The sequence below is a fragment of the Leiobunum rupestre genome, chromosome 1 (genome assembly GCF_980474605.1).
Source record: "Leiobunum rupestre chromosome 1, qqLeiRupe1.1.hap1, whole genome shotgun sequence".
In the NCBI taxonomy this organism is placed as follows: Eukaryota; Metazoa; Arthropoda; class Arachnida; order Opiliones; family Sclerosomatidae; genus Leiobunum; species Leiobunum rupestre.
Window position 1 is genome coordinate 42,200,459 of NC_143384.1, and position 26,808 is coordinate 42,227,266.

Below are 26,808 nucleotides of genomic sequence, written 5' to 3' on the forward strand. Positions count from 1 at the left end.
AAGGGAGTAGTTAGAGGTTATTTATTTGCCGTAGCAGCAGTAGTTTTAAGATGGCGACCGGTGGTGAGGTCATCAATATAAGACTCATTTTTCTCATTTATTTAATAATAATAATAATAATCAGCTATGCTAATACCCAAGGCGCCACCTTGGGCCTAAGTCACCAAGCTACTTTTAAAGCCATTAAATAGCATTTAACTTAACTTTTCGTTAAGCTTGCCACATGTGAAAATGTTCAAAACCAGTCATGTTTTCGTGAAACGAAATTTAAGCAGTCGAATTTTCTAAATAAGCTAGATTACTCCCTCTACACCTCCTTTCGAGAAGGAGTAAAAAGTGCAACCTTTGAGCTCTGGTTCAAGCGAACAAAATTCGGGACAGGGTAAATTTTACCCCGAGAACTGGCGAATAAAACGTTTTAGGGTAAAAAGTTTACACTTTGTGCTCTGACAGGCGAAAAAAAAAACACCTATGGTTATCATAGTGGTTTTTTAGGAATCTTGGTTTATTAGTAGACTATACATTTCATTAATTTGGCTTTTTTTAGCATATAACTAAGGTACCCTACGTGAAATGAATATATTTCCAAATATAACAAAATTTTACAACAGGATATTAAAATACTCAACGAGATACCGTTAGTTCACTTCAAAGGCTTGTTTTAAAAATTTAATCGACAATTTAGTCAGGTTTCGTACTTTATATAAAATGTAATCAAAGCTATCTTCAACAAAGATAATATTGACTTCGTACTCTAGAAATCAGTTATCCAATTCCAGCTGAAACTACGGAAAATTACACACATAGTTACCTACCAACTATAACAACCGCTGGAGACCAATTTTTCGGAGGTCATGTGCCAGAAGTGGGTAATCGCTTTGTTACAAAACAGTCAATCGGAAAGCTCTCTAAATTCGAATCTGGGGTATGGAGTTCTATATCTATGCCCCCATACTCAAAAGTGGGGAAGCCCGTAAGAACATGGAGACGAATTTTACAAAATCAATGCGAAACCAAGTCAAAACTGAATTACACTTTATATTAGTAAAATATTATACCCTGATCTAGGCAACTTTAACAACAATTAAAAATACGAGGAAAGATGAGTTAATCCAGGGACCCCACTCAAATCTTCAATTTCTTTTATAGGAAAAATAGGATTATATTTCTAAAAATATAGGACTTTAACTTACTATTTTTTCCAAAATTAATAAATTATATTATTTTATAAGACCAAGAATGTATTTATTTATATTTAGGTATAAATAAATACATTCTTGATAGGACTATATATCTTATTTAATTTACTAACTTTATGCATTTGAAAAAATCTATATTTAGTGGAATAAATCTTTGATTTCACTTAAAGAAAAACCATTTAACCATTTTATAACAAAAATATACTAGTAGCTAACCATCTTAAAGTAAAGACTAGAATGACTTTGTATAGGATATTTGGCGGGATTTGAAATGGGCAAAATATCAAAATTATAGGATTTGTTAGCGATTTTAAAAAAATAATAGGATGTTATAGGACATTTTTGAAAATATAGGATTTTAGAGGAATTATAGGAGCTCAAAGTTCATATTGTTAAGTTCAATGGAATGTATGGCCACTTGGATTAGATTTCTCAAGCTTTTGGATAAAATATAGGATTTTATAGGAATTATAGGACCTGAGGGCCCCTGGTTAATTGGATAATAATATGAAAATACAGATTGATGAAAAGAATTTACAAGATCCCAAATGTGAAATAACTATCTTCAGAATTTACTGTACTTAAATTAAAGATTCAAATCAATAAATCATCCTTATTTTTCAAAATTGTTATTTTCCTTTGGAAAGGTGGCGTTATTTCGAAAACTTTTAGCGTCACTGAATAAATATGAAGTAAACGACTAACCGCGGGGTTATACTTCGGTCTATTATGTTACTTTTGGTTGTAAGCGACACACACGAGTGAAAATTGAGAAATGTCGAAATGTACTCACGTCGGAATCGACTCCTTTGTCGGCACCGGGACATTTGAAAGTCACAAATTCGTGACATCGTTTGTGAACCACAAAACTGCATACTGCAAAATAGAACAATAAAATGACATTAGGGCAAACTTTCTAAACATTCATAGATTCCCCTGATTTTTTACAAAAATAGGAATTCCCCCAATTTAAAAAAAAAATAGGAATTCCCCCAATTTAAAAAAAAAATAGAAATTTTCCTGTTTTTTCTTAAAATAGAAATTTTCCTGTTTTTTCTTAAAATAGAAATTTTCCTGTTTTTTCTTAAAATAGAAATTTTCCTGTTTTTTCTTAAAATAAAAATTTCCCTAATTGTTTAAAAAATGGTAATTTCCCTAATTGTCTAAAAAATGGTAATTTCCCTAATTGTCTAAAAAATGGTAATTTCCCTAATTGTCTAAAAAATGGTAATTTCCCCAATTGTCTAAAAAATGGTAATTTCCCCAATTGTCTAAAAAATGGTAATTTCCCCAATTGTCTAAAAATGGTAATTTCCCCAATTGTCTAAAAATGGTAATTTCCCCAATTGTCTAAAAATGGTAATTTCCCCAATTGTCTAAAAATGGTAATTTCCCCAATTGTCTAAAAATGGTAATTTCCCCAATTGTCTAAAAATGGTAATTTCCCCAATTGTCTAAAAATGGTAATTTCCCCAATTGTCTAAAAATGGTAATTTCCCCAATTGTCTAAAAATGGTAATTTCCCCAATTGTCTAAAAATGGTAATTTCCCCAATTGTCTAAAAATGGTAATTTCCCCAATTGTCTAAAAATGGTAATTTCCCCAATTGTCTAAAAATGGTAATTTCCCCAATTGTCTAAAAATGGTAATTTCCCCAATTGTCTAAAAATGGTAATTTCCCCAATTGTCTAAAAATGGTAATTTCCCCAATTGTCTAAAAATGTGAATTTCCCCAATTGTCTAAAAATGTGAATTTCCCCAATTGTCTAAAAATGTGAATTTCCCCAATTGTCTAAAAATGTGAATTTCCCCAATTGTTTAAAAAAATGTGAATTTCCCCAATTGTTTAAAAAAATGTGAATTTCCCCAATTGTTTAAAAAATGTGAATTTCCCCAATTGTTTAAAAAATGTGAATTTCCCCAATTGTTTAAAAAAATGTGAATTTCCCCAATTGTTTAAAAAAATGTGAATTTCCCCAATTGTTTAAAAAATGTGAATTTCCCCAATTGTTCAAAAAAATGTGAATTTCCCCAATTGTTCAAAAAAATGTGAATTTCCCCAATTGTTTAAAAAATGTGAATTTCCCCAATTGTTCAAAAAATGTGAATTTCCCCAATTGTTCAAAAAATGTGAATTTCCCCAATTGTTCAAAAATGTGAATTTCCCCAATTGTTCAAAAATGTGAATTTCCCCAATTGTTCAAAAATGTGAATTTCCCCAATTGTTCAAAATGTGAATTTCCCCAATTGTTCAAAAATGTGAATTTCCCCAATTGTTCAAAAATGTGAATTTCCCCAATTGTTCAAAAATGTGAATTTCCCCAATTGTTCAAAAATGTGAATTTCCCCAATTGTTCAAAAATGTGAATTTCCCCAATTGTTCAAAAATGTGAATTTCCCCAATTGTTCAAAAATGTGAATTTCCCCAATTGTTCAAAAATGTGAATTTCCCCAATTGTTCAAAAATGTGAATTTCCCCAATTGTTCAAAAATGTGAATTTCCCCAATTGTTCAAAAATGTGAATTTCCCCAATTGTTCAAAAATGTGAATTTCCCCAATTGTTCAAAAATGTGAATTTCCCCAATTGTTCAAAAATGTGAATTTCCCCAATTGTTCAAAAATAGGAATTTCCCCAATTGTTCAAAAATAGGAATTTCCCCAATTGTTCAAAAATAGGAATTTCCCCAATTGTTCAAAAATGGGAATTTCCCCAATTGTTCAAAAATAGGAATTTCCCCAATTGTTCAAAAATAGGAATTTCCCCAATTGTTCAAAAATGGGAATTTCCCCAATTGTTCAAAAATGGGAATTTCCCCAATTGTTCAAAAATGGGAATTTCCCCAATTGTTCAAAAATGGGAATTTCCCCAATTGTTCAAAAATGGGAATTTCCCCAATTGTTCAAAAATGGGAATTTCCCCAATTGTTCAAAAATGGGAATTTCCCCAATTGTTCAAAAATGGGAATTTCCCCAATTGTTCAAAAATGGGAATTTCCCCAATTGTTCAAAAATGGGAATTTCCCCAATTGTTCAAAAATGGGAATTTCCCCAATTGTTCAAAAATGGGAATTTCCCCAATTGTTTAAAAATAGGAATTTCCCCAATTGTTTAAAAATAGGAATTTCCCCAATTGCTTAAAAAAATAGGAATTTCTCTGTTTTTTTTAAGTTCGTACGAATCTTCGATGGAAATGTATCGTGTATTGAAAGCCTTAACATTATTTTACTCCAAGTATGGCTGTCATGGCAAAGGAGGTAGAAATATTTCCAAATTAGGAATACTAAATTATTTGGGCTTGTTCTAGGACTAACAAGGTTACCTGATTTAAATAAAGCTATTTAACAAAATTATACATTTAAATAACTTTTAATAATTCAATGTATTTATGAAAATTTTCTGCAGCAATGTCAATTCAGAGCAAACTAAATTTAATTTTAATTAATAATTATAATTCAAATGAAGAAAAATTTAATTTTTAGTTTACATTAGTGGTGCACTCAAATTATTAATCAATTTCTCAAGAAAAACAGCCATGAAACCTTGAATTACGTTCTGTCTACGTCACTTAGGTGCAAGTGAAGCACTTAAATAACTGGCGCTCGTGACGCAGATAAAAACGTTTTATACTTTTATATTTTTTTATTTATTTTATAGAAACACCTATTAAAGTTTTTTGATTACGATCAGATTATTATTAATTTTTTTTAGATTTATTAAAATTAAGTTTACACTTTTTACTTTGAAGTATTCGCTCCATAAAATTTTAGCCTTTTTCAAGCCCAATTTCCTCATGTTAAAACGGTTCTGTGGCCCTTTAATAACTCAAGTTGAAAGCGGAGATAACTATTGTGGGGTGGCGCCCTCGCTTGTCGAGAGGTAGTATCAAAAACCATTTAACTGCCTTTGTTCAAAAACCTGTAAACGCCATTTTTGGAAACTTTTCAGTTGAGGAATAATTTTACACGTCCAGTTATCGAATATACGCTCCAATAAAAAGTGAAAAACTATTCAATTCATAGAGCCTGGATCTACAAGCTACTCTTTATGTTGTCCTTGTAATAGGCTGCTTTTCAAAAGGGCAAAAAGCCGCGATGGTAGGAGCGTCGACGCAAACACTGGTGTTTCAACTAGCACGTCATTCAACTTTCGGACCTACAATCGATTTCACGCGCGTAAAGAAAAATATGTTATGACGAGTGCTATTGTAAACTAAGCTTAAGCCTTAGTTCCCACTAACTCGCGTAACGCTCAACGTTTTTGACGTACTAATGTGTTGACTGGAGTTAGGCCTAATCGAGACTTTTTGCGTCGAGTCGAAAAACTGGAGTTAGGCCCAAAAATTCGTGATAGGCGTAACGGAGATTTTTGCGTGGAGTAGAAAAATTCGTGATAGGCGTAACGGAGATTTTTGCGTGGAGTAGAAAAATTCGTGATAGGCGTAACGAAGATTTTCGCGTCGAGTAGAAAAATTCGTGTAAAGGCTAGTTTCCACTTAGCGAAAAATGCAGTTTTCGCGAAGCGAATTGACGCATGCGAATGAAATTTAGTGAAGCTCAAAGCTACGACGAAAATTAAATTCGTCGCGAAAGTCTCGAAAATTCGTCAAGTGGGAACTCGGCTTTAGGCGTAACGGAGATTTTCGCGTCGAGTAGAAAAATTCGTGCTAGGCGTAACGGAGATTTTCGCGTCGAGTAGAAAAAATTAGAATAACACTTACGTCTTAAGAGATGCTATATACTTCTAAGAACAAGCATCCAAAAAACCAACAGTTTTTTTTTAAATATTTGGTGAACGCTTAGATTAGAAACATTAGTAGACATTAGGGTGTCGGGGGTTCGAATGAGCCTCTGGGAGGTTTTTATCATATTAATCTCATATTTGGCGCGAGTAGAAAAATCCGTGATAGGCCTAACGGAGATTTTTGCGTCGAGTAGAAAAATTCGTGATAGGCCTAACGGAGATTTTTTGCGTCGAGTAGAAAAATTCGTGCTAGGCGTAACGGAGATTTTTGCGTCGAGTCGAAAAACTGGAGTTAGGCCTAATCGAGACTTTTTGCGTAGAGTCGAAAAAATGGAGTTAGGCCTAATCGAGACTTTTAGCGTCGAGTCGAAAAAAATGGAGTTGGGCCTAATCGAGACTTTTTGCGTCGAGTCGAAAAACTGGAGTTAGGCCCAAAAATTCGTGATAGGCCTAACGGAGATTTTTGCGTCGAGTAGAAAAATTCGTGCTAGGCCTAACGGAGATTTTTGCGTCGAGTCGAAAAACTGGAGTTAGGCCTAATCGAGACTTTTTGCGTAGAGTCGAAAAAATGGAGTTAGGCCCAAAAATTCGTGATAGGCCTAACGGAGATTTTTGCGTCGAGTCGAAAAACTGGAGTTAGGCCTAATCGAGACTTTTTGCGTCGAGTCGAAAAACTGGAGTTAGGCCCAAAAATTCGTGATAGGCCTAACGGAGATTTTTGCGTCGAGTAGAAAAATTCGTGATAGGCCTAACGGAGATTTTTGCGTCGAGTAGAAAAATTCGTCCTAGGCGTAACGGAGATTTTTGCGTCAAGTAGAAAAAATTAGAATAACACTTACGTCTTAAGAGATGCTATATACTTCTAAGAACAAGCATCCAAAAAACGAACAGTTTTTTTTTTAATATTTGGTGAACTCTTAGATTAGAAACATTAGTAGACTTTAGGGTGTCGGGGGTTCGAATGAGCCTTTGGGAGGTTTTTATCATACTAATATCATATTTGGCGCGCCAAGGGCCACCCGGGGTTAATTAACGGCCATGTTGACCGAAACTTGTTTGGGCAGGCTACATAGCCTTCCATAATCTTCTTACAGGGGAGAAAAACTCCTCTCCGACTTCCATTAACACCCGCTAATCGATAACACGAGAGTTGCGCCCCCTAGACACCGCGGACGCAACTAACGAAAACCTACGACAGAACTCCTTTTAGAACTGCCACTGCTGTTCGTCACTTTTTCTGTCTGATTAAAAAGTTGTCCGTCCTTTTTTAAAAGCCAGTGTAGGCTGCAATGCGAGTTGATGGGCATTTTCGTTAAGCGACGGCTCGCGTTTACGCGTTTTATAGCGGTCAAATTTTCACTTCTCTTTTTGCTCTTTTGAGCAGCGAAATTTCCCTCATTATCGTTTTAAGCCCTTTAAAAAATTAATTTTACTAAATGTTTCTAATCCGAAAGTGAAACTAAATCTCTAAACTAGTCTAGAATAGTGTTGTTAATTTTCCAGGAAGATTTTCCGCAAATCAGAAAAATAAAAAATTTAAACATAAATAACTTTTTAAGGGTTTTTAGTGTTTTTAACTCTATCGATATAAAATGTCTAATATCAGTAAACATACTACAAAACATTATTAGTGTTACATTGTTAATCAGTTTAAAGCTAGTCTATAGGTTTAGTGTTACTTTTAGATTCGAATAAATGAGGCGAAAATGCCGCTTTAGTTAAATTTGCAAACAATATTAGACTAATCATGGAATTAAAACTTTTTTTGTTGGAAAAATACGGAACATTTTCCGAAAAAAAAAGGCCTCGGTCATTTTCCGCGGAAAATTTTCTGACTTACAACATTAGTCTAGAATCCCTTAAAAAATTGTATATATTTCCCATAGAAACTACAAGAGGAATAGAAAGAGTCGACGTTACGGGCTTGGTACGGGCAAAAGGTTCCCCGTTCATTTCCGCTTGAATCTAATTGGCCGTCATTTCCAAAGCTTTTTTTGATTGGACCAGAGATAACCGGGTATGAAGAGAGAACCTTTTGCCCGTGTCATCTTACAAGGAGACGACCTGAGGTGTAACCCACCGATTTTGTTCAAACTCGGGGGATTGGTAGACCTTCATGTCACTTGAAAAATCCTAAAGAGAATTTATTCAATGGGCAACGGGTTTGCCATGGCAACGAAAAATGTCATTGACAACATAAAATGGAAATTTTTCCTATTTAAGCCATATCGGTTCATTTTCACCCATTTGGTTCAAATTGATCAAAATGTGATCAATTTTGATTTTCTTCGTCAATTTTTAACAATTGTTTTATAATTTTGGTATTTTAAAATTTTTTCAATTTTTTAAAATCTTTCACAGGGGGGACCTTGGAATCGGTCTAAATCCCATGTTATTTTGGAATCGGTCTAAATCCCATGTTATTTTTAATGGGAAAATATCCATTTTATGTTGTCAAAAACAATTTTCGTTGTCATGGCAAACCCGTTGCCCATTGAATAAATTCCCTTTAGGATTTTTCAAGTTACACGAAGGTCTACCAATCCCCCGAGTTTGAACAAAATCGGTGTGTAACACCTCGGGTCGTCTCCTTGTTAGTAAAGCACGTACAAAGGCAGGACCTTCTATTCCTGTGGTAGTTTCAATGATTTTCAAAAAATTATTTTTCCGATTCGCGGAAATTTTTCCGACAAATTACCAACTCTATGTACAAGTATTCAAATTTAACCGATAACTTCGGTGTCAAGTTCCCCTCTTGATTTCTGAGACAAAGTAGCGGCACTGCTAAACAATATTCATTGAAGGGCTCGCGCTTTTAACTTGACCAGGCCGAATGGAGTGAGTTTCCGTGTCCCGATAACCGACAGTTGATGTCAGTGAAGAGGTCTTCTCCTCCCCCCTGCCAACCCCCCTTTTGAAGGGGTCGTTGAAAGCCCCAAACCGACCGCCCCAAAACGGACACGAGCCTGCCCGGCAAAGTCATGTTCAGAATAAATCGACAAATCCACACTTTTTCCAATATTTTAGACAGAATATAAATTACGTCACGCAGTTAGGGCGGAGGTGGGCTTGTACGAAGAGTTACTAAATGTGACAGGGGTAAGGGAGGGTTCACTTTAACAGGTTACGTCACATACAGGGTTGACAGGTTTTTTAGAATTAAAATTGCCTAACATTTCCAGAATTGTTTTGAGAAGAAATTGGTAAATTTTAAAACCAATATCTAAGTGAAGATTTTCTAGGGGAAACAAAAATTAAATTACCCGACTCTTCGTCACTTTATTTATAGTTCTCAAAACTACCTGACTTTTCATACTTTTTTTTTTACTAATTATCAAAATTACTTGACTTTCCCTACTTTTTTACTAGTTCTCAAAACTACCTGACTTTTCACTATTTTTTACTAATTATCAAAATTACTTGACTTTCCCTACTTTTTTACTAGTTCTCAAAACTACCTGACTTTTCACTATTTTTTACTAATTATCAAAATTACTTGACTTTCCCTACTTTTTTACTAGTTCTCAAAACTACCTGACTTTTCACTATTTTTTACTAATTATCAAAATTACTTGACTTTCCCTACTTTTTTACTAGTTCTCAAAACTACCTGACTTTTCATACTTTTTTTTACTAATTATCAAAATTACTTGACTTTCCCTACTTTTTTACTAGTTCTCAAAACTACCTGACTTTTCACTATTTTTTACTAATTATCAAAATTACTTGACTTTCCCTACTTTTTTACTAGTTCTCAAAACTACCTGACTTTTCACTATTTTTTACTAATTATCAAAATTACTTGACTTTCCCTACTTTTTTACTAGTTCTCAAAACTACCTGACTTTTCATACTTTTTTTTTACTAATTATCAAAATTACTTGACTTTCCCTACTTTTTTACTAGTTCTCAAAACTACCTGACTTTTCATACTTTTTTTTACTAATTATCAAAATTACTTGACTTTCCCTACTTTTTTACTAGTTCTCAAAACTACCTGACTTTTCATACTTTTTTTTTTACTAATTATCAAAATTACTTGACTTTCCCTACTTTTTTACTAGTTCTCAAAACTACCTGACTTTTCATACTTTTTTTTACTAATTATCAAAATTACTTGACTTTTCATACTTTTTTACTAGTTCTCAAAACTACCTGACTTATCATACTTTTTTACTAATTATCAAAATTACTTGACTTTCCCTACTTTTTTACTAGTTCTCAAAACTACCTGACTTTTCATACTTTTTTTTACTAATTATCAAAATTACTTGACTTTCCCTACTTTTTTACTAGTTCTCAAAACTACCTGACTTTTCATACTTTTTTTTTTACTAATTATCAAAATTACTTGACTTTTCATACTTTTTTACTAGTTCTCAAAACTACCTGACTTTTCATACTTTTTTACTAGTTCTCAAAACTACCTGACTTTCCCTACTTTTTTACTAGTTCTCAAAACTACCTGACTTTTCATACTTTTTTTTACTAATTATCAAAATTACTTGACTTTCCCTACTTTTTTACTAGTTCTCAAAACTACCTGACTTTTCATACTTTTTTTTTTACTAATTATCAAAATTACTTGACTTTCCCTACTTTTTTACTAGTTCTCAAAACTACCTGACTTTTCATACTTTTTTTTTTACTAATTATCAAAATTACTTGACTTTTCATACTTTTTTACTAGTTCTCAAAACTACCTGACTTTTCACTATTTTTTACTAATTATCAAAATTACTTGACTTTCCCTACTTTTTTACTAGTTCTCAAAACTACCTGACTTTTCATACTTTTTTTTACTAATTATCAAAATTACTTGACTTTCCCTACTTTTTTACTAGTTCTCAAAACTACCTGACTTTTCACTATTTTTTACTAATTATCAAAATTACTTGACTTTCCCTACTTTTTTACTAGTTCTCAAAACTACCTGACTTTTCACTATTTTTTACTAATTATCAAAATTACTTGACTTTCCCTACTTTTTTACTAGTTCTCAAAACTACCTGACTTTTCATACTTTTTTTTTACTAATTATCAAAATTACTTGACTTTCCCTACTTTTTTACTAGTTCTCAAAACTACCTGACTTTTCATACTTTTTTTTACTAATTATCAAAATTACTTGACTTTCCCTACTTTTTTACTAGTTCTCAAAACTACCTGACTTTTCATACTTTTTTTTTTACTAATTATCAAAATTACTTGACTTTCCCTACTTTTTTACTAGTTCTCAAAACTACCTGACTTTTCATACTTTTTTTTACTAATTATCAAAATTACTTGACTTTCCCTACTTTTTTACTAGTTCTCAAAACTACCTGACTTATCATACTTTTTTACTAATTATCAAAATTACTTGACTTTTCATACTTTTTTACTAGTTCTCAAAACTACCTGACTTATCATACTTTTTTACTAATTATCAAAATTACTTGACTTTCCCTACTTTTTTACTAGTTCTCAAAACTACCTGACTTTTCATACTTTTTTTTACTAATTATCAAAATTACTTGACTTTCCCTACTTTTTTACTAGTTCTCAAAACTACCTGACTTTTCATACTTTTTTTTTTACTAATTATCAAAATTACTTGACTTTTCATACTTTTTTACTAGTTCTCAAAACTACCTGACTTTTCATACTTTTTTACTAGTTCTCAAAACTACCTGACTTTCCCTACTTTTTTACTAGTTCTCAAAACTACCTGACTTTTCATACTTTTTTTTTTTACTAATTATCAAAATTACTTGACTTTCCCTACTTTTTTACTAGTTCTCAAAACTACCTGACTTTTCATACTTTTTTTTTTTACTAATTATCAAAATTACTTGACTTTCCCTACTTTTTTACTAGTTCTCAAAACTACCTGACTTTTCATACTTTTTTTTTTACTAATTATCAAAATTACTTGACTTTCCCTACTTTTTTACTAGTTCTCAAAACTACCTGACTTTTCATACTTTTTTTTTTACTAATTATCAAAATTACTTGACTTTCCCTACTTTTTTACTAGTTCTCAAAACTACCTGACTTTTCATACTTTTTTTACTAATTATCAAAATTACTTGACTTTCCCTACTTTTTTACTAGTTCTCAAAACTACCTGACTTTTCATACTTTTTTTTTTACTAATTATCAAAATTACTTGACTTTTCATACTTTTTTACTAGTTCTCAAAACTACCTGACTTTTCATACTTTTTTACTAGTTCTCAAAACTACCTGACTTTCCCTACTTTTTTACTAGTTCTCAAAACTACCTGACTTTTCATACTTTTTTTTTACTAATTATCAAAATTACTTGACTTTTCATACTTTTTTACTAGTTCTCAAAACTACCTGACTTTTCATACTTTTTTTTTACTAATTATCAAAATTACTTGACTTTCCCTACTTTTTTACTAGTTCTCAAAACTACCTGACTTTTCATACTTTTTTTTTTTACTAATTATCAAAATTACTTGACTTTTCATACTTTTTTACTAGTTCTCAAAACTACCTGACTTTTCATACTTTTTTTTTACTAATTATCAAAATTACTTGACTTTCCCTACTTTTTTACTAGTTCTCAAAACTACCTGACTTTTCATACTTTTTTTTACTAATTATCAAAATTACTTGACTTTCCCTACTTTTTTACTAGTTCTCAAAACTACCTGACTTTTCATACTTTTTTTTTTACTAATTATCAAAATTACTTGACTTTTCATACTTTTTTACTAGTTCTCAAAACTACCTGACTTATCATACTTTTTTACTAATTATCAAAATTACTTGACTTTCCCTACTTTTTTACTAGTTCTCAAAACTACCTGACTTTTCATACTTTTTTTTACTAATTATCAAAATTACTTGACTTTCCCTACTTTTTTACTAGTTCTCAAAACTACCTGACTTTTCATACTTTTTTTTTACTAATTATCAAAATTACTTGACTTTTCATACTTTTTTACTAGTTCTCAAAACTACCTGACTTTTCATACTTTTTTACTAGTTCTCAAAACTACCTGACTTTCCCTACTTTTTTACTAGTTCTCAAAACTACCTGACTTTCCCTACTTTTTTTTACTAATTATCAAAATTACTTGACTTTCCCTACTTTTTTACTAGTTCTCAAAACTACCTGACTTTTCATACTTTTTTTTTACTAATTATCAAAATTACTTGACTTTTCATACTTTTTTACTAGTTCTCAAAACTACCTGACTTTTCATACTTTTTTTTACTAATTATCAAAATTACTTGACTTTCCCTACTTTTTTACTAGTTCTCAAAACTACCTGACTTTTCATACTTTTTTTTTTTACTAATTATCAAAATTACTTGACTTTTCATACTTTTTTACTAGTTCTCAAAACTACCTGACTTTTCATACTTTTTTTTACTAATTATCAAAATTACTTGACTTTCCCTACTTTTTTACTAGTTCTCAAAACTACCTGACTTTTCATACTTTTTTTTACTAATTATCAAAATTACTTGACTTTCCCTACTTTTTTACTAGTTCTCAAAACTACCTGACTTTTCATACTTTTTTTTTTACTAATTATCAAAATTACTTGACTTTTCATACTTTTTTACTAGTTCTCAAAACTACCTGACTTATCATACTTTTTTACTAATTATCAAAATTACTTGACTTTCCCTACTTTTTTACTAGTTCTCAAAACTACCTGACTTTCCCTACTTTTTTACTAGTTCTCAAAACTACCTGACTTTTCATACTTTTTTTTACTAATTATCAAAATTACTTGACTTTCCCTACTTTTTTACTAGTTCTCAAAACTACCTGACTTTTCATACTTTTTTTTTACTAATTATCAAAATTACTTGACTTTTCATACTTTTTTACTAGTTCTCAAAACTACCTGACTTTTCATACTTTTTTTTACTAATTATCAAAATTACTTGACTTTCCCTACTTTTTTACTAGTTCTCAAAACTACCTGACTTTTCATACTTTTTTTTACTAATTATCAAAATTACTTGACTTTTCATACTTTTTTACTAGTTCTCAAAACTACCTGACTTTTCATACTTTTTTTTTACTAATTATCAAAATTACTTGACTTTCCCTACTTTTTTACTAGTTCTCAAAACTACCTGACTTTTCATACTTTTTTTTTTACTAATTATCAAAATTACTTGACTTTTCATACTTTTTTACTAGTTCTCAAAACTACCTGACTTTTCATACTTTTTTTTTACTAATTATCAAAATTACTTGACTTTCCCTACTTTTTTACTAGTTCTCAAAACTACCTGACTTTTCATACTTTTTTTTACTAATTATCAAAATTACTTGACTTTCCCTACTTTTTTACTAGTTCTCAAAACTACCTGACTTTTCATACTTTTTTTTTACTAATTATCAAAATTACTTGACTTTTCATACTTTTTTACTAGTTCTCAAAACTACCTGACTTTTCATACTTTTTTACTAATTATCAAAATTACTTGACTTTCCCTACTTTTTTACTAGTTCTCAAAACTACCTGACTTTTCATACTTTTTTTTACTAATTATCAAAATTACTTGACTTTCCCTACTTTTTTACTAGTTCTCAAAACTACCTGACTTTTCATACTTTTTTTTTTTACTAATTATCAAAATTACTTGACTTTTCATACTTTTTTACTAGTTCTCAAAACTACCTGACTTTTCATACTTTTTTTTTACTAATTATCAAAATTACTTGACTTTCCCTACTTTTTTACTAGTTCTCAAAACTACCTGACTTTTCATACTTTTTTTTACTAATTATCAAAATTACTTGACTTTCCCTACTTTTTTACTAGTTCTCAAAACTACCTGACTTTTCACTATTTTTTACTAATTATCAAAATTACTTGACTTTTCATACTTTTTTACTAGTTCTCAAAACTACCTGACTTTTCATACTTTTTTTTTACTAATTATCAAAATTACTTGACTTTCCCTACTTTTTTACTAGTTCTCAAAACTACCTGACTTTTCATACTTTTTTTTACTAATTATCAAAATTACTTGACTTTCCCTACTTTTTTACTAGTTCTCAAAACTACCTGACTTTTCATACTTTTTTTTTTACTAATTATCAAAATTACTTGACTTTCCCTACTTTTTTACTAGTTCTCAAAACTACCTGACTTTTCATACTTTTTTTTTACTAATTATCAAAATTACTTGACTTTTCATACTTTTTTACTAGTTCTCAAAACTACCTGACTTTTCATACTTTTTTTTTACTAATTATCAAAATTACTTGACTTTCCCTACTTTTTTACTAGTTCTCAAAACTACCTGACTTTTCATACTTTTTTTTTACTAATTATCAAAATTACTTGACTTTCCCTACTTTTTTACTAGTTCTCAAAACTACTTGACTTTTCATACTTTTTTTTTTACTAATTATCAAAATTACTTGACTTTCCCTACTTTTTTACTAGTTCTCAAAACTACCTGACTTTTCATACTTTTTTTTTTACTAATTATCAAAATTACTTGACTTTTCATACTTTTTTACTAGTTCTCAAAACTACCTGACTTTTCATACTTTTTTTTTACTAATTATCAAAATTACTTGACTTTCCCTACTTTTTTACTAGTTCTCAAAACTACCTGACTTTTCATACTTTTTTTTACTAATTATCAAAATTACTTGACTTTCCCTACTTTTTTACTAGTTCTCAAAACTACCTGACTTTTCATACTTTTTTTTTTACTAATTATCAAAATTACTTGACTTTCCCTACTTTTTTACTAGTTCTCAAAACTACCTGACTTTTCATACTTTTTTTTTACTAATTATCAAAATTACTTGACTTTTCATACTTTTTTACTAGTTCTCAAAACTACCTGACTTTTCATACTTTTTTTTTACTAATTATCAAAATTACTTGACTTTCCCTACTTTTTTACTAGTTCTCAAAACTACCTGACTTTTCATACTTTTTTTTTACTAATTATCAAAATTACTTGACTTTCCCTACTTTTTTACTAGTTCTCAAAACTACCTGACTTTTCATACTTTTTTTTTACTAATTATCAAAATTACTTGACTTTCCCTACTTTTTTACTAGTTCTCAAAACTACCTGACTTTTCATACTTTTTTTTTTACTAATTATCAAAATTACTTGACTTTCCCTACTTTTTTACTAGTTCTCAAAACTACCTGACTTTTCATACTTTTTTTTTACTAATTATCAAAATTACTTGACTTTCCCTACTTTTTTACTAGTTCTCAAAACTACCTGACTTTTCATACTTTTTTTTTACTAATTATCAAAATTACTTGACTTTCCCTACTTTTTTACTAGTTCTCAAAACTACTTGACTTTTCATACTTTTTTTTTTACTAATTATCAAAATTACTTGACTTTCCCTACTTTTTTACTAGTTCTCAAAACTACCTGACTTTTCATACTTTTTTTTTTACTAATTATCAAAATTACTTGACTTTTCATACTTTTTTACTAGTTCTCAAAACTACCTGACTTTTCATACTTTTTTTTTACTAATTATCAAAATTACTTGACTTTCCCTACTTTTTTACTAGTTCTCAAAACTACCTGACTTTTCATACTTTTTTTTACTAATTATCAAAATTACTTGACTTTCCCTACTTTTTTACTAGTTCTCAAAACTACCTGACTTTTCATACTTTTTTTTTTACTAATTATCAAAATTACTTGACTTTCCCTACTTTTTTACTAGTTCTCAAAACTACCTGACTTTTCATACTTTTTTTTTACTAATTATCAAAATTACTTGACTTTTCATACTTTTTTACTAGTTCTCAAAACTACCTGACTTTTCATACTTTTTTTTTACTAATTATCAAAATTACTTGACTTTCCCTACTTTTTTACTAGTTCTCAAAACTACCTGACTTTTCATACTTTTTTTTTACTAATTATCAAAATTACTTGACTTTCCCTACTTTTTTACTAGTTCTCAAAACTACCTGACTTTTCATACTTTTTTTTTACTAATTATCAAAATTACTTGACTTTCCCTACTTTTTTACTAGTTCTCAAAACTACCTGACTTTTCATACTTTTTTTTTTACTAATTATCAAAATTACTTGACTTTCCCTACTTTTTTACTAGTTCTCAAAACTACCTGACTTTTCATACTTTTTTTTTACTAATTATCAAAATTACTTGACTTTCCCTACTTTTTTACTAGTTCTCAAAACTACCTGACTTTTCATACTTTTTTTTTACTAATTATCAAAATTACTTGACTTTCCCTACTTTTTTACTAGTTCTCAAAACTACCTGACTTTTCATACTTTTTTTTTACTAATTATCAAAATTACTTGACTTTCCCTACTTTTTTACTAGTTCTCAAAACTACCTGACTTTTCATACTTTTTTTTTACTAATTATCAAAATTACTTGACTTTCCCTACTTTTTTACTAGTTCTCAAAACTACCTGACTTTTCATACTTTTTTTTACTAATTATCAAAATTACTTGACTTTCCCTACTTTTTTACTAGTTCTCAAAACTACCTGACTTTTCATACTTTTTTTTTTACTAATTATCAAAATTACTTGACTTTCCCTACTTTTTTACTAGTTCTCAAAACTACCTGACTTTTCATACTTTTTTTTTACTAATTATCAAAATTACTTGACTTTTCATACTTTTTTACTAGTTCTCAAAACTACCTGACTTTTCATACTTTTTTTTTACTAATTATCAAAATTACTTGACTTTCCCTACTTTTTTACTAGTTCTCAAAACTACCTGACTTTTCATACTTTTTTTTTACTAATTATCAAAATTACTTGACTTTCCCTACTTTTTTACTAGTTCTCAAAACTACCTGACTTTTCATACTTTTTTTTTACTAATTATCAAAATTACTTGACTTTCCCTACTTTTTTACTAGTTCTCAAAACTACCTGACTTTTCATACTTTTTTTTTACTAATTATCAAAATTACTTGACTTTCCCTACTTTTTTACTAGTTCAATATTTCCCGATTTTCCCTGACTTTATTACTTCTCAAAATTACCCGACTTTCCCTTTACTTTTTCTAGGTATTAATATAAATATATATCACAGAGGTACCCAAGTGGACGATCTCGATCTTGGCAATGCCGGTGATACCAGTTTTCAAAATGATCTTAATGATTGAAAACTTGGGCACCTAAATTTAAAATTATTTCCAGGTACACACTAGGAATTTAATATTTATTTTTTCCCATTTATAAAAATATTAGTTATCTAGATGCATAAAAATACATATTTAATTAACAAATCATCCACTGGCTCACGGCGATTTTGTTTTAAATTACTGGAATTATAGGAAATTAATACAGCATATAGGTATTAATAGGTAAAAAAATTCTTAAAAAATAGGATTATATAGGAAAATATTCCCCATAAAAACCCTTACAAAAAATTCAAGTTTTTAATTAACAAATCATCCACTGGCTCACGGCGATTTTGTTTTAAATTACTGGAATTATAGGAAATTAATACAGCATATAGGTATTAATAGGTAAAAAATCTCTTAAAAAATAGGATTATATAGGAAAATCTTCCCCATAAAAACCCTTACAAAAAATTCAAGTTTTAAGGGGGAAGAATACAGTAAAAGCCTCTTTTTCGTTCAAGCGGAACGTTTCTGTTTTAACAAATACATCATTTAATTATATTTTTCTTATTAGGCTGAACCTTCCTCTAGTACTTAAAATAATTTTGATAATTCTAATATTAATAGTTAACGAGACATAAGGTCCTAACTAAAGGGTAGTTGAGGCGCTTGCCCAACTTGTTTAGCTCCGGGGGTCCGAATTAAAACGTAATAACTTAATTACTTTTAAATTTAAAATTGTCAAAATTACTTCAGTCACTAAACAAGAGGCTGTTCTACACTTAAATATTCATTTTATAAGTTAAAATACAAAATTAAAAACGTTCAGCTTGAAATAGCGCGAAAGTAGACAATGGCCACTGTAGTCTTCCCCCTTAAAGAACTTAACTTTTGTTACTTCACATTTAACCCTATAATCAGACGCGGATGGAGTTGTGTTGTTCGGAGTTTACACCAAGTTCACACTCCCTTTAAGCGAGGAATTGAAAAGTCGATTTGTTCTGGCGTTTGCGAATTTGCGAAAGACCCCTTAAATGATAGTTTTGAAAAGCTTTGGGCTCTACAAGTAGAGAGGGTGGAAAAATAAGTGAAACTACAAAATTGAGTTCGTTATTGATTTGGAGTCGGGCGAGTCTAGCAGCAAGTACGATGTAATTATGGATCGACCGATAACAGTCGCTCTTTGTTGGGATTATAGATCATTTAAAGGGCGAGTGCAGTAGCCACTGAATAACAAGGTCGCTTTTCAACTCAACCACAACCCACCCACTCACTCACTACGTGGCTAGATAATTTGGCCGATGGTTGTATATTTTCTAGCAACTAGATACAGTGACAAAAGTACCAATAAATTTGGTATTTTTCAAGGAACCCAGTAGAAGCTCTATTTTTTTTTGGAAGTAGCTTATGTGACCCATACGTGAATTGAGTAGGGTTTCAAAATAGACCATTAGAAATTAACACAACATTGAGATATCGTTATTTACTATAAAGATTTTTATCGATAACAGGGTTGCTAAACATTTGACATTTATCAGAGGTTAAAAAATTTACTTCAAAGGACATCGCACTTCTTCTATGGGATTTGGCTTTCGACAGATTTTTTTCAAATTGAAACATGTTGTTAAGCTTGATCAAAGGAGCAAAATTGTCCATTGCCATTTTTCCCTAGCTCCTATAGTTTGTCCTGTATCAGTGGTCAAAAGTGGACAAAACTTAGTATAGTCTATTTGTTAAAAGAAGTCACGGGCCATCGGTTAGCGCTCTACGTTTCCGCGTCGCTAGTCCGGACTTACTGTCAATAGAGTTTTCTTGCCAAGATTCGGGGTGCTACCCAAAACAGAGCGTCGGATTTGGTTTCGTTCTGATCGCAAGATGAACGAACACAGTAAATACATAGTTAAATATTGAGTTTTAACTGTCGTGTGACCGTGACTATGACTGACTATGTGACTGTATCGATAAATAAGTGTTTGATCTGTTGTGGAGTGACTGTTTCTATCCTATCAGCGAGTGTTGAATGTGGGATTCAACGAAACGGTTAATCATATATATTCTGATTTCCGAAGTATTTCTTTTATGTTATGTTATGTTTTATTTTATTTTATTTTTGCTCATAAAATATTGAATATCAAATAATTCCACGTACGAAAATTCATCGAATAATAAGTTGCGAGAAAAGAAATAATAATGAAGTAGAGGCGAGTAGAGGTGTAAAAATCTTGGCAAGAAAACTCTTTTAATAGTGAGCCTGGACTAGCGACGGGCGAACGTAGAGGGCTAACCTATGGGCCGGGAATGCTAAGTTTTGTCCACTTTTGACCGCTGATACAGGACAAACTATAAGAGCTAGGGAAAAATGGCAATGGACAATTTTGCTCCTTTGATCAAGCCCAACAACATGTTTCAATTTGAAAAAAATCTGTAGAAAGCCAAATCCCATAGAAGAAGTGCGATGTCCTTTAGTATAAATATATGTAACATAATATAGTTGCCCCACTTTAACTGTACGTAAGTGTTTAGCACAAGAGGAGCCGGGTTCGATCCTAGCTTGTAGCGCTGGGTGAAAACTCGGAACCACTCCTGTGTTGAGTTTGCGAGTTCTCTCCCTGCTGGTTTGAGGGGTTTTCCCCCCGAGATTTCAGTTTCCCCTTTCCAAAAAAACTTGCTGAGGTAATAGAAAGTGTAGGGAGCTGTTGGCTTGAAGGGCTTGCCACCACCCTCCTGCGCAATTTAACCCGGCCACCGGCAATTGTCTTGACAAGTCACTAGTTGACTAAGGCCTGTGTGGTTATTATTAATATATTTTCAGAGTGTAATTTTATGGGCCATTCTTAGACATTTTACATCACCTTTTCAATGCCAAAATTAAACTCATATTTTACTTTTATCAGAAGTTAACCTTTACACTAAATTAGATGTGAATTCGTGGTTTAAATTGAAAAATATTAAATAGAAATTCAAGATTCGAATCCTCTAGGATCTAAAAGTTAAAGCTTTAGTTTGATTAGTTTTAGATTAAAATTGTTTAATTGGCTGTTTTACTTGTTATTATTCAATAATAAGAATAATAATAATATTAATTAATAATATTATCACAGAATAAAATATCATCAACTCTAGTAAAATTACCTTAATAAAAATACAAAACTAAATTAAATTTCTACTTTTGTTGACATTTTACAAATTCCCTGACCATTATCTGGCGTTTTTAAACCCATTTCCCAAACTCTGGCAACCCTGAAACTTGCTCAGCGCGCGGAGACTCAAAGTGAAGTCGTGCAGGGCAGTAGGGAGCAAAGGCGTAAAATCGATTTCCAAGTTGTCGTTTCCATTTTTGAATAATAAATACGTGGAGGCAATCAGTGAGGGGTCGGATGGCTGAAACTGAAAAGACGCCCCCCTTATCACCATACGAGAGGGGGGGGGGGGAGTTAGCCCACCGCCGGAGCCAACTAATGAACAAAAGGAACATTTCTCAAAATGCCAGAAAGGGGAATGTAGCTTCGTTGCTTGTAATTATCTACCGCGTGGGTGCCACTCAGATGACGGTGGGGCGACCCACAGGGGAACAATTTTGTTATGCACATTTTAAAGCAATCGAAATTTCATATTGAAAGCTTATAACAATATTAATTAACAATTAATATGAAATTCGGAACATAGTTCTGTAATTTTATTATTTAATAATAATAATTATTTTATATATAACATAATGAATATTAGATGTATGATAAAATATGCATAATGTACATATAATTAATGTTTATTATGTATTTTAAAAATAATGTACATAATATAATTACGGGATATATAATACAACCAAGTAGAGTATAAGTTGTCTAACTATAATACTCTGCAAGGATTCTCTGACGACGTTATCATTAGGCTATTTTGAATTTTAACTATCTTTGCCATTAATAGATGGCACCACGCTCTCCAGTAAAGTCGCTTTTTTTTAAATCGGAAACATTCACGGTCACTTCTAATAAAGAGGACTTTTCATAATCATAGAGCCGACAGTTGCTTTAAATAATTAGTAATTGAAACAATAAATTATATTGTCTGGTTTGTGACTTCCGGATGCGTAACGTTTTATCCGATTATCTATCAACCAAAAGTCAGATAAAATATTTGAACATCTTTTTTTAAATTAAAGGGGAACAGCCAAGCTTTTCCAAATATGACCTTATTCCCGTATCAAAAGATTAACAAGACATTCATTATACTGACACGTACCTTATTTTGTCTTGAAAAAATAGCTTTTGGCCCAAAAGGTTGAAACGAAAAATAACGCCAGGGGTTTGGGTTTGAATTGTCACCGCCATCTTAGGGGCTGCCGCTAGCGCCCTTAACCCCGTATGAGCGATTTGCGAACTATCCTAACTTTTAAAATCGCGCAAATTAGGATTAGGTCTCTTATAACCAGTGATGTCAAGTCGCCAAATTGAAATGTCCCTCACAGGGACTTAAAATTTCCCTTCTTGACCAAAATCTTCCCTAGTTTATTTATTAGCCTTCAGAAAGTGATATTTAATATAGCGCCGTCTAGGTAACCAATATTAAACTATACACCCCAAATTTATCTTAATACATTTCATTGCTTTATATGTAATAGAATAATTAGCTGAAAAAATTACGTTATTACACAAAATAACGATTTTTTTTTACTTTTCCCCATTAGTTTAATCAACAGAGTTAGATGACTAGAAACTAGAAATTATTAGATTAATTATAATTGGTTATATAATTTCTCACACTGCACGCGACCACAATCACCATTTCGAGGAGCAGACGACTCCTCGATAATAAAACGAAAAAGTGGAAAGCAAAATTGCAGGGGTTAATAGAAAACATTAAGCTTTCTTGCTAAAATTACTCTTTTAATATTTTCATAAAATTAAATCAATTATTTTAAATATTGTGATTATTTAGATTAGTAGCTTCACTTTAAAATCACCCTACGTCGAATTTCCCTAAATTTCGCAAATTTTTAGTCTGATTTCCCTTTTCCCTTTTTGGATTTTTAGGGGTAAACATTTCCCTAGATATGGGAAATTTCTAACGACTTACCATCACTGCTTTTAACTGGAGCGCGCCGCGCGTGCAAAACAATTTTTTTGCGTCTTCAGCAGCGCGCGCTTTTACGTTGTTTTTCTGTCTCACCGACTTCTCACCAGGTGTCGCGGCGGACGCACCCTTTTCGATTTTCCGAAATTTCTTTATTTTATTAAACATTAACCACTCAATATTTTTTATGCGGTTTTCGCCATAAATTTTAGTTTTTAATGGGCTATAGGGCCATCTATCTGGTTAAAGCTTGACTGTTCCCCTTTAAATTCCATTTTATAGTATACATCCTGCTTAAGTAGTAGGTCGATCTCGGAGCGCTCTCAGAGCGGTAATAGGAACTGAGTACAGTCAGGATCTGAGGATTGCAACAATATTTTCAGATTCAAATTCCATTCCGCATTTCACACTAACTAAAAACATTTTACTGCTTAAAGGCCTAGGTTTGCTTCTGCCTGTCCCCCTTAAATTAACTTGCCTGAAAAACAAATACCCTGGTGGTGGGCCAACAAGTTCAGCGGTTGGCCTACCACCAGGGTATTTGCTTTTCAGGCAAGTTAATTTAAGGGGGACAGGCAGAAGCAAACCTAGGCCTTTAAGCTTCCCAAGACAAATTTCAGTTATTTGACCTTCCCATAATAGGCGTGACCCGTTGCCACGGTAACGCGTTTAGGTCCTCCATGACCGTAAGACGCTCAAAGTTAAGATAGTGGTCCCGTGACCATTTGCATGGCAGAATCGTGAGGCGTTTTATCCCTCTTGATCTGTGACGTGAAATTATGTCATTTAAGGCGGAGCTTAGCTTTGACGTACGCCTACTACAAAGTTTACCACTGTTACTGACGTCACTTCCGTTTACTCCTCAGTTAGGGAATATGGAATAAATTGGCAGCAGTTGGTTCCGGGCGCGCTCATTAGGCGAGATGCGAAATCCATAAATCAGCATCTTCGCATTAGGCAATTTGCCGAAACGAGCGAGTTATTTTGAATATTTATAACCGCCGCTTTCGACGGATCAGCGTTTATTCAATTTGTGTTTCTCGTTCCACTCCAGTCGCCATCGCTAAAGCTCAAACCAAACCACTACTATATTTCGCCTAAAGGGCACAACGGAGTTTCAAATATATGGGTAAAAATCGAGGGGTCAGACAATCGTACAAATCCCTACACTGTAGAGAAAGTTGATTTTAGAAATCTGGAAATCAACTAGGCAATAAGAATTTATACAATTATTTATATTTATTCATAACCGACAATTATCCAAAAAATATCAGAAAGAAACGATTATTTTTATTTGTATAAAATGTTAATAAATTAACAGTTAACCAAAATTTTTATGGTTAATCGAAATTTTGCCGGTTAATTTATTTGTTCCGCCGATCTCTAGGCAATCCCGAAATCTCGAAATCAGCTTAAAAACCGAAATCAGCTTAAAAACCGAAATCAACACGAAACCAATTCCAAAATCTCGAAATCAGCTTCAAAGCCGAAATCAACACGAAACCAATTCCGTGCTCTGAAATCTCTAAATTAGTTTTATTTCTGAAATCACTTTGAGATTCAAAATCCCGTACGCTGAATTTGCAAACGTCGGACCCCTCGCAAGTAACTAGCTTATCTGAACCCTGGTGGCAAAAATGATAAATAAGGTGATACTCTTTAATCAAAAGAATACGTCGAATTTCGAGCTGTAATTTAGAGATCACCGTCAGCTATTTAGTGTTTCGGCTACGTTACGACAGATGGCGGTATTGCCAGGGTTGTTGATATTTTGAAATATTTTTTATGGGTTTTTAAATTTAATTTATTTAAGGTTTTAAATGACAAATTGATTAATAAATTGAATGCAGCGGTAAAGTAAACTAAAATTAAAATTAAATTTTGATCTGAATTGACATTTCTGGAGAACCTACCTTAATACATTTCCTTAAATACATAAAAGTATAAAAGGTGATTTAAATCTATGATTAAAAAACTTGAATGTGAAGTTAAAACGAAGATTTACTTACTTTGGCACTGAAATCCTTGTTTTCCAAAACCCCTGGAAACAGAAACAAAAATTATATTAGTTCCAAGTTCTATTGAAAAAAAAGGAAAACTTAAGTCTAAGGCTTAGTCGCATTAATAGTTTCTACAGGGTTCGTACGAAAATTTCTGATCTTAAATCCCTGACTTTTCCAGGTTGTCCCTGACCAACTTTTGCCAATATTCCTGACCTTTTTGCTTAAATTTTTTGACATTTGTTTTATAATTTTAGGTCAAAAATTCTTTGTTAAGGTGTAGTTTGCTTGACTAACTAAAATCCCTGACTTATCCCCGACTTTCTACGAAATTTTTTAAATCCCTGACTTATCCCCGACTTTCTACGAAATTTTTTAAATCCCTGACTTATCCCCGACTTTCTACGAAATTTTTTAAATCCCTTACTTATCCCCGACTTTCTACGAAATTTTTTAAATCCCTTACTTATCCCCGACTTTCTACGAAATTTTTTAAATCCCTGACTTATCCCCGACTTTCTACGAAATTTTTTAAATCCCTGACTTATCCCCGACTTCCTACGAAATTTTTTAAATCCCTTACTTATCCCCGACTTTCTACGAAATTTTTTAAATCCCTTACTTATCCCCGACTTTCTACGAAATTTTTTAAATCCCTGACTTATCCCCGACTTTCTACGAAATTTTTTAAATCCCTGACTTATCCCGGACATGTTTTCTCCATTTTACAGATCCCTGACTTATCCAGGTTTTCAAGGATATCCAGGTTCTGTACGAACCCTGTTCTAACTGGTATTTAATCTCGGCTGGAAAAATGTCCAATGAAGAGGAACAAAATGAGAAGCTATTTTAGCGACAGCCTTTAGTGGTGTCCGATGCGCCAAATGCCGAAAATCATACTTCCAAATTTGGGTAAGCGAAGCAATTTCTCCAAATATATTGATAATAATACACAATAACAGAAGTGCATGATACACAGCTTAGAGAGAAGTGTTCAAATCTAAAGAGCGCTTCGCAGGCGTGCATTGATTACGTTTTCGAAGACAGGACGAAATACATAATTTAATTAGTTTCCAAGGCAAATACAGAGAGGAAATAAAGTTTTATAAATAACTATCATTATACACGGGGCACCGAGCCAATAGTACCCAAAATATATAAGAATTATAGAATACAATTTATCTATTTTATATATTTCTATATTTTATTTATTTATATAAATGTTTATTTTATAAACTCCTGTTAATACAACTTTGTATTATATTTCCAAATTTAAGCGAGCGTGGCAATTTCTTCAAATAAGTTTAAAAAACCATTTAAAATTTCACTAAGCGCGGGAATTATTACAAATACATTGATAATAATAAAAAATTAACAAAACATGTTATTTTGGAATCTTTATTAAATTTCCAATACATCGTTATGTTCATAAAAACAAAAAAATAAGAAAACAAATTGCGGAACGCCTCGGGGATACGGCCAAAGATTCATAATGGAAAGGATAACGAGAATGGGAAGCACTGGCGAAAAAGATTTCGTATTTGGACGGTGGGGAGAGGGCGGGAGAAAAACAAGCTGTCAAAGGAACGTCTAATTCGGCGCTTAAGAGTCAACGTCTACGCCATCTACATTCGTGAAATCGAACATTTCGCGAGAAGCGGACAACAGTAATATTAAATTAATATATAATTCGATTTATTT

The 26,808-nt window shown here is 31.6% G+C and overlaps 1 protein-coding gene across 1 annotated transcript in view; it reads right to left on the reverse strand.

The window, feature by feature from the left end:
* Positions 1-1,920: 1,920 nt before the first annotated feature.
* The window catches only part of LOC149962966 (protein kinase C-like), a 105,448-nt gene continuing 80,560 nt past the window's right edge, over positions 1,921-26,808 (reverse strand). Inside the window, exons 2-3 of the mRNA XM_090170409.1 lie at positions 25,117-25,148; positions 1,921-2,075 (exon numbers count right to left, since the gene is read on the reverse strand). Coding sequence (XP_090026535.1) covers positions 1,927-2,075; positions 25,117-25,148 — 181 coding nt within the window. The 3' untranslated portion in view covers positions 1,921-1,926. The remainder of the gene's footprint in view (positions 2,076-25,116; positions 25,149-26,808) is intronic.